We start from the raw sequence: 9147 nt of genomic DNA, 5'->3' as shown, positions 1-9147 counted from the left end.
ATTACATCACTTCAATCCATAATTCATAATTTATGACTTTGCAGTTTGCAAAAAGAAAGAAATATTAGCTTCCTTTGCATGTTAATATATGTTGTTACAGTTTTTATGAACACTACTGAACCTGAAATCCACATGGCCAGGATGTACCAAACCCTGCACTGCTGGGACAGAAAGCTGAAATACACCTCCTAATTTCAGAAGATCAGAGAGGATCATATTTTTATATGTATCCTCAAACAAAACAGCCTTACACTCTGCTTTTTTAACAGTCGTTCTCTTTTCAATCATTCCAAGGAGACAACATACCAAATGAAAGTTCTATCCCTATCCTTTGTTTAAGCTCCAGAAACCCTCAGAAGAGCCTTATGGATTTAATGATAAGCCTGGCTATTCCAATGTTTAAAAAACCAAGTTCTGAGCAGGAAATTCTATCAGTTTTGTACGTACCTGATATTCAGGGAAGACTGCAAATTATTGTAAAGGTTGCTGAAAAAAATGTAACTCTGGAAGGGCTTGGGGAACCCTACTGCTCCTTTGTATTGCAGCGAATTTTGCTGTGCTGCAGCACCGAATTCTGGTGTCAGCTGGGCACCACAGGAACTCTGTCCTGAAGTTCCTTTTGCAGAGGTGAAGTGTGGTATGATTCCAAGTCAAAAGCAGAATCGATGTCTGTGTGCCAGACAAACATCCAGATGCCTTTTGCTTAATCCTAAGACAAGTTCATTTCTACTTGACATCCAATTCTCTTACTCATGCAAACGTGTGTCCTCTTCCACAACTGCTCACTCTTACAAAATCTGTGACCTATGCACTTCTCCCCAGCAACACTGTGCTAAAGATCACTTGCCTCTTTTCTCCTCCTCACCCTCCTCCCCACTCTGCTGAGACAGCCCGACTGCTGGGTTTTACAGAGACACTGTTCAGGAGGCAGTTTGCTAACAGGCCTTGCTTGTGGGACTTGCTAACCCAAGGATGCACAGGTCCTAGAGGGAAACGGGGAAGCAAATTAGAGCAAGATGCACACCCCGAGCAGCGGCAGCAGCCCTCTCCAGGAAAGGTAAGATTTATAACAATGTTTCTGCTCGATTCTCTTCTTTCCTGTCTGCTTTAATGACTCCATCCTCCAAAAGCCACTCACACAGAGGAGAGTGTTGAGACTGCAACCAGTGTTGTTTTTGCATAGCTACCGGCACTGTGACATCCAAACAGAATTGGAGAAGGTTTTCATAACCAGAAGTTGCTTTTTCAGATGTCTGGAGTGGGTGGCAGGTTCCAGAGAGTGAATGTACAAGTCATTCTGTAGTTACTGTTTCAAGTACTCTCAGCTGAGAAAAAAATGCGTTTGTATAACATGCTATGTTACAGTGTAGTTTCTTCCCACAAGAACAAGTTTTCCATATTGAAATCTAACCATCTGTATTATCCAGTTGAAAAGTTTCATGTCTGCACTGTTTCTACGCTGAGTTCTAGCACTGTACATTTCTTTCATAGCTATTGGGCCAGTCTCCAGCTCAGCTTTCCCCAAGCGTGGCAGGAAACGACACGGCCCAATTTTTATAAAATCATTGCCTAGCAAGAAAAAGATTATCTTAAATGTTGTCCCTGTCAAAGGCACAAGAATGTCATTTTGCATAGAAATGCTAGCAGAGCATTAATTTCTTTTTCTTGCCTATCCTTTCCTTCTCCCCTTGCATGCTTAAACTCGTCATTTCCTTACCTACTGCACAGACTCTCCAACATTGCAAGTTCAGCCTGAGCCACGCTCTTGGGAGGCAAAATGAAGAAGAAGAACAGGGACAATATTAAGCTACCACTTTGAGAGATCTTTGAAATGGATTCCAGACTGCTCAATGACAGAAAAAAAATAACTCTTTACAGACAGGACAGTTCTAGAGAGCTTTGATTAATTCTACAGTTCAATAAGATCTTCCAATATAGAATCTCACTATACTATTTAAATATTAATGCTTAAGTCTCCAGATACCATGCAGAGTTCTGAAACTCTGAAAGACATCTGAGAAAGGCATTTAAGTTTAATTTTTCTGGGTAACTGATTTATCATCAGACTTTATATTGCAGCCTATTTATGTTAGCTGCTGAAACTATCAAATCTGACATCACCCCTTAATAAACACTTATCCTGACTGATAAAAATAACCAAACCATGAAAAAAACCACAAATGCATCAAGTACCTTCCAACCACAGCAAAAGCTACCAGCATGCTTCACAGCCCCGATTCCAATAAATGCTGTCCATGTATGCCACTATTCTATAAAACTGTCCTGTACACAGATTTGCATTAAATCCTCCATTGTTTACACATGTGTTGTTAATCGAATGGTTAAAAACCTCACCAGAATGATTATACATGTAGAGAAAGGGAAGCTAACATTTGGTTAGTAGTTTGGTTAGTAACACAGTTCTCTTGGTAAGAGAAGTCTCACTTTGTTTGCTTGGTGACTTGTCAGGTCTTGCTGCCCACTCTCCATTGCACCATGTTAGACATTACCTGTGCTAATTATGTACTATACAAAATGCACCAGACTGATGCTATAATCACTGTCTGTCACTGAACTGTCAGTTTTCATCAACAATGATCTCATTACTTTATTTACAGCATGGCTAAAGCACTGTTTTCTGCCCCGGTCTAAATGACTGACTGAGGCGATGCCCCATGGCAGATACTGTGATTGGGATTTTTTTTCCAGTGTCAGCAATCACAAAGCCTAGAAACTCAGCCTCCTTTCCCCCCCATTTCTTTAGGTGTAAAGAGAAAAACAGCTGATAATGAAATAACCTATTCTTTTTTCAATGGCAGAAATACTATCCCGAGTATACTGAGAATACCTTAATCTACTTACAGCCATGCAAATTCAATCAAGTCAATTTCCCCAACAAATTCAGACAAAGACAGAACAATTTAAAGATTTGTAAAGGAAAGGCTTTGTCTTTCTTATCATCAGTTACAGGGCTTACCTGAATTAACTTCTGTAACAATAAAAGAACCACTTACAAAAGAAACATCCAAGCCCTCCCTTACACATTTGAACATTTGTTTCTTCATCTTGATTCAAGTGGCAGCCTCTGGATTTTGTTAAACAGTTGATACCACAGGTCTCCCTCACTGCAGTTCCGCTCACCCACACCACGATCAAGCCAGACTCTTCCTTTGATAAGCTGAATGGATTCAGACTCTGAATTAGTCCCTATGAAGTGCTTGCCACAATACCAGGCATTTGCAAAGCTTTTCTTTAGAGCCTGTGCAATTTTTCAAACATTCTTCTTAAACTGTGGGCACCAGAACTGTGACCATGGCAGTCAAGAACCTCTCTTCTCCCACTCAAGTTTCCTCCTATTTCTACAGCCAGGAACACACCCTATCCTATCATCATAGTGGGATCTCATAAAAGCCCCAACTCTTTTATGTTGTACTGATTCCTGGAGGAGAATCCTGTTTTGTAAGGTTTGTCTCTTGGAAGGCCAAACTGAAAATATTTGAGGGCAGTACCTGATATAAACTATTACCTGACTGCAGATGAAAATTTACCAAGGCTTGCAATTATTTCTGTTCATGACACTTCATGAGTGCTAAGGCATCATGACATGTCAGAACTGAAGATTAGCCATTTATCAAAGTAGAGACATATTATCTGCTTTTTAATAAAAACCAAGGAATATGTATCAGATGAGTTTAAAAGGTGAACGTTGTGCATTATGCTGCAAATTGAGATGTTCACGTGATGTGTTCTACAAACGACAAACTGTAGCATTGCAACTCTAATTGCAGCTGAGGCAAGAGTCAAATGTGATGTAACTTCTCCTATGAGCCTTTCTTCCAGTTTCACATACCAGTATTTGTTAATTCTGTAAGAGATAAGACTTTGCTGCCTAGGTGATGCAAGATGTGAAAACAAGTAGGAATTATTCTCCCTTGCTACCTAGAAATCTCTCTGTTGCCATCTGAACTAGAAAGTGAGGTTGCTTGAATAAAGCAGAAAGCCTTTGAAGGGCAGCCAGGGAGCTCAGTGCCTTTTAGGGAAGCAGTGCTCCTACCAGCAGGCAGCTCTCCCAGCCAGAGCCAGGCAAGCCCCAGAGCTAAGTTAACCCTTTCACACCAAAAGGTTACTTTGGAGACAGCACAGCTCCAAGTGAACCGATGGTGAGGAGAAGATTTTGAATAAATTGCTAAGGGGTTGACTTTTTTATGGCTTTAAAAAGAAACATTCAGACTTGGGAACAGCACTAATACAGGCCAGGACAGACAAAAGAGCTCTCTTGAGACAGTCAGGCAGGGTGAGCTGGAGCAGGTTGTCCAGATCCTCTCCAGTTGGGCTGTGAATATCTCCACAGATAGAGATTCCAAAACTTCTCTGAGCAAACTGTTCCAGTGTTTGATGGTATTTTGCTGCACAGGATAAACATGGTACAAATTGTTCTGATGCAGCTAGAACTCAACTGCCTGGATTCTGTCTGCAATGTCTTCTAAATACAGCAAATATAGATACAGACATATATCTCACTAAATTGAAAATAATTCATTAGATCTATGAGTAATTCACCATAATGATACAGATTTTAGTTTTCCTCCTTAGAGGAAGTGTTTCTTGGTAGATGTTAGCATCACACTTGGACAGGATATTTTTCCTCCTTATGCTTCATAAACAACACCTAATTAATGTTTTAATAGTAGAATGCACTAATAAGCTTGCCACTAATTCGCATTTAAGCAAAAAAATGCAACACTTTCACTGACTGTCTAAGGAATGTATGCACCTGAGGGTTTAAAGTTTAGTCCTTGATCCCTGAAACCTGTGTGGACATGCCAAACCCCCTGTACTCGTGAGCCATCTCAACACAATCACTTTACTCTTGGTCAAATGCTTAATAAGTTGCTGTGTTTACAGGATTGGGATGTTCAAAAACCATGTATTGGAATATCCTGGAATGTAAATAAATGAGAGATTTTGTTGTTCTAGAAAACCTGGCTGGAGGTATCCCTGAATTCACAGTACTGCAAATCAAAACACTTCAGAAAATCAGGCTGAAAATATTGATCCTGTGCACCAGGAGATGCTGCTTTATCTCGCTCCCTTATCTTCCAGAGAAGCCCTGCATCCAGGGATCCCTTTAATGAGTCAGGAATTCAGTAATCTTTGAGTCGTACCTTCAGGACATTCATATCTCATTGGGAAGGACCAAAAGTAAACTCTCTGATTAGGATAAGAACAGTTTCAGCCAACAGAAGATGGGTACAAATATTTTAGTGGTTATTGATGCTCTAAAATAAAAAGCTGCATCTTTTGATGAAGTTTAGAAAAATATTGAATTTCTTTTATTCCTTCTAAAGAAATGAGGTAGCTTGCTCTGTATTTTAAACCTCTTTGACAAAAATTCCTCCAAAGAGATAAAACAATGTTGATTTTAAAAATTATTTGAGATGTTTATCACTAAGGGCAATTAAAAGACCGTTTTAAATTACAGGAAAAATAACCTTTGAGTTTGTTGCATCTTCACTTTCTTGGTTATGATCTCTGAATGAGACTATATATCTGTATTTTTTGTAAATCAATATTAAACAGTTAGGCATTAAAAGCTACCGTCATGAAGATGTATTGAGCTGTTCAGAAGAGAAGGCTCTTCACACCCTGGAAAGGTATCCAAAATGTGATCCAGTTCCTGTCCACTCACCTAAATTGCTGTAGGTAGCACTGCAGGTACTCAGATCAGGAGAATTTGGAGCTTCTTCTTTCTCCTCCTCGCCTGGTGGCCCGCGGGCGGATGAGACCGGGATGACCGAGGCGCTGCCCCCATTGTCCTGCTTCACAAACACAGCTCTGGGGACACGAGGGGACAGCTCCTCCAGGGCCGGGTCATCAGGCACTTGACTGAAACAAACACAACAACGTCACCTGGAGACACAAGCTGGGCACTAAGTATCTGCAGGAAGGGGAATGAGCTGGGAAAGAAGTAAGTTCTTTCACCCTCCTTTTCTAAGAACAATTATCTACAGTTTTTATTTTCCTCAATGAGAAGAAACAACTTGTGACTGAAATAGTAACGTGTTAGTTACTATTATCATGATTATAATAATATCTATAATACAACAGTTCATGCCTTTGATATAAAAACTACAATAAAATGTTTTACAGCTTGACTACCATCAACATCCGTACTCATAAATATGCAGGCATGATTCTGGGTAAAGTGAGTGGGACTCAGGACAGCAGCAGAGTTTAGGGTGCTTTTTGCCAGTGCAAACAATTGTGCCTCAAACAAATATAACAAGGGGGATTAAGTCCCACTAAATGCATAAAACTTCAGTGATAACATTTTCATATCCTGGTAGGATTTTGGGAACTGACTCTGGGAAATAGACCTCATTTAGGCTAATAATCTCTTTCCCATAGAAAATTCTCCACCATTAAAATCCATCTGCATTAGGCCAACTGCAAAAGGCACTGAAGACATTCCTCTGTGCCTGCTCTTAGCTATGAAGTTTTAATCACACTGTGATGACTTATAGCACAGAACCCTGAAAATTGTGCATTTACTTGGTTTCCATGGATATATTTATTGCAGTATAATTTAAAAATGGTGCATTATATGCATGAAAAAAATGTTGAGATTTAATAAAACCCCACAATCATACTGAAAATATAACAGCAATTATCAATAAGATGCCACAAAAACATGTCAGAGCAAAAATATTTCCATGCCTTTATGTTCTCTCACTTGCAGAAACAAATACTCATTACAGGCCAAATCTCAAGAGCATATGTGCTGTTTGCTAGTTCTCATTACTACAGCCTGACCAAATACATCAGGAAGAATTTGAACTACTTGTGACTTCCATTAGGGACAGGAGTAACACACTTCCATCAAAAAACGATCAGCATGTCATGTATCTGTAGAGATACTTAACTTTTGTGAAAAGGATTTCAAACTTCCACAAAGAGTTAACATAAATGATAGGCATATGTCTATGGCAAAGCCAAAACCCTGAAAATCCTGGGACACAAATCTTGTAGCAACCCCAAGTACAAAGATTCCAACATGCCAATGCTGTGCATGACAAGACCCAGGACGGTGCAGTGAGCACATGCTGTTTCTGCTCAGACTCATGAATTTTAACTGCAGGCTGACACAAACCAAACTCATTAGAACTTGTTAGTGAAAGAGAAAAAACGGCGTAAGTTCAAAAAGATGTAATCTTTAATCAGCACACCATTTTTTGTTCAGTTTTAGTACCATGCATAGGAATGGTGTGAAGAACATTCCATGTGCCATAAATATATCCACATTAAAGAGTTAACCTCGGTAATTTCAGAGTAAAGCAGACATAAAATTAAAGCAGTAACAAGGCTCTCAGGATAATTTAACTGAAGACTTGTAGTTGCTGTAAATAATATACATACCTGCATTCCTCTACAGGAATGTTTTCTTTAGGAAGAAATAGATTCTAATAGCTTCACAGTTCTGTCATTGCCACAAACCAGGAATTATCACATCTCAAAGTAACTTTTTAGTATCACTTGGTGAGGTAAGAACATACTCATTCTCCAAACCAGACACATGCATGCACATACACTAAACCTAAGCTCAGAAGCATTTGGCCAAAGTAAACCAAGAGCTAGGAAGGAAGAAAGAAAAAAAAATACCAACTCACCCACTGTACTCACTCACACAATTCCCCATTAAAGGAAATTCTTTCAGGGCCTTCTTGAGTCTTTTAATCATGTCTTGAAACTCTGGCGAGCCATTGATTCCACAGTGTTCTGGTGTGCTACAAGTTGTGCAAGCTGTGAGCAAGAGGGCTGAACTCTGCACAGAGTGATACACCTACTGCACCTTAGTGTTTACCTTCGGGGGCTGGGCCCTGCCAAGGCCCCGGGCAGCCAGGCACATCCAGCCCTGCCTTCTTAACTCCTGCACTGCCTCCCTGCAGGGACACAGGGCACGGCTGCATCACTGCTCTGGAATGACCGCTATGGCCTTACTCATGCCTGCTGCTCCGGGAAAAGCACGTCCAGCTCTCAAGAGGAGCTTTAGGAAGTAACACTAACCTATTGTTAAAAGTAAGAGAGTATCTCAAATCTGTATTCAGAGCCTCAAAAGCATACATTTTGAACCACAGCAATTAGAGGTCAGATCATGAAATCCATGGGGAAATGCCTCCCAGTATCTTAACGCTGAGGACAGAGAGATCAAGCTTATGTACACAGTGCAGATGTCAACCCCTTCAGTGGCACTGGCAGGACTCAGGAGGAGTAAAAGGGGGAACCATCCTCACTTAGGGAGCTCCAAGAACCACATCCCCAGCTGCTTCATGAACTCAACAGTTAAAATGACTGGTTTTTCGAGGAAAGAGGAGCAGCTGATAAACAGGCAGTTCTCTCCGATTAGAACCATTAAAACCTGATTTGGTGTAACTTTCTATCTGCTTACTGGTAACAAGTCATACTTAAAGCTATCTCCTTATTTGGGATATTTATAGATATTTTGCCAGGATGGATTCTTTGATGCCTTGCATAAGAGCACATATTTAGCATCTACAGCAGTGGATGCAGCCTCCTCTGTCCAAGTTTTTTTCTCTCCCCTTTTTTATTTCAAAAACAAACTTCATAGAAATTAATTATCTTGGAGAACTCTGCTCCTTGGGCACAAAGCTGAAGCTAAACAACTCTTCTGTTAGTGGAGGAAGCAGCCCTCTGCATGCAGAGAATGCGTCTGTTTTCCTAAGGAGCTGAGATTATGTGAAGCAAAAAACCTTGCCATAAAAATGACTGTCCTTCAGACAACACCCCACTGAATTTAAATACTTGTCATTCACGTGTGCACAGGCTCAAAACTGTTTTAAAAGTGTTATTCTTCTGCAGGGACAAATGCCTCTCTTTCCTGCAGGCTCTCCTCCTCCACGTTTTTTGGAGGATAGCCAGAAGATGATGCGGTCTAACTCGCCTTGGTCTTTTGGGAACAGCAGGATCCAGAAAGATGCCTGCGTAGCGTGTTAATTTTCGTGAGGACACCGGAATCACAGCTCTTGTGTGACCTGTGCTCTCCTCTATTCAGAGCACGCCTGCTCAATTAGAGGGATTAATAAATGGCAATGAATACGAGGGAGATAAAGTGGAACGCTTATAAGAAGT

The 9147-nt window shown here is 40.5% G+C and overlaps 1 protein-coding gene across 3 annotated transcripts in view; it reads right to left on the bottom strand.

Annotated features, from left to right (window-relative positions):
• Positions 1 to 9147, bottom strand: part of PEAK1 (pseudopodium enriched atypical kinase 1) — a 112145-nt gene that overhangs the window by 18390 nt on the left and 84608 nt on the right. For 2 of the 3 annotated variants that reach the window (XM_068204408.1, XM_068204409.1), the window contains exons 4-5: positions 7668 to 7784; positions 5690 to 5886 (exon numbers count right to left, since the gene is read on the bottom strand). In XM_068204408.1, coding sequence (XP_068060509.1) covers positions 5690 to 5886; positions 7668 to 7784 — 314 coding nt within the window. The remainder of the gene's footprint in view (positions 1 to 5689; positions 5887 to 7667; positions 7785 to 9147) is intronic. The other variant, XM_068204410.1, reaches the window with a different exon arrangement.

This window comes from Anomalospiza imberbis, chromosome 13 (genome assembly GCF_031753505.1).
Source record: "Anomalospiza imberbis isolate Cuckoo-Finch-1a 21T00152 chromosome 13, ASM3175350v1, whole genome shotgun sequence".
NCBI lineage: Eukaryota > Metazoa > Chordata > Aves > Passeriformes > Viduidae > Anomalospiza > Anomalospiza imberbis.
This window is presented reverse-complemented; position numbering and strand designations above follow the sequence as displayed.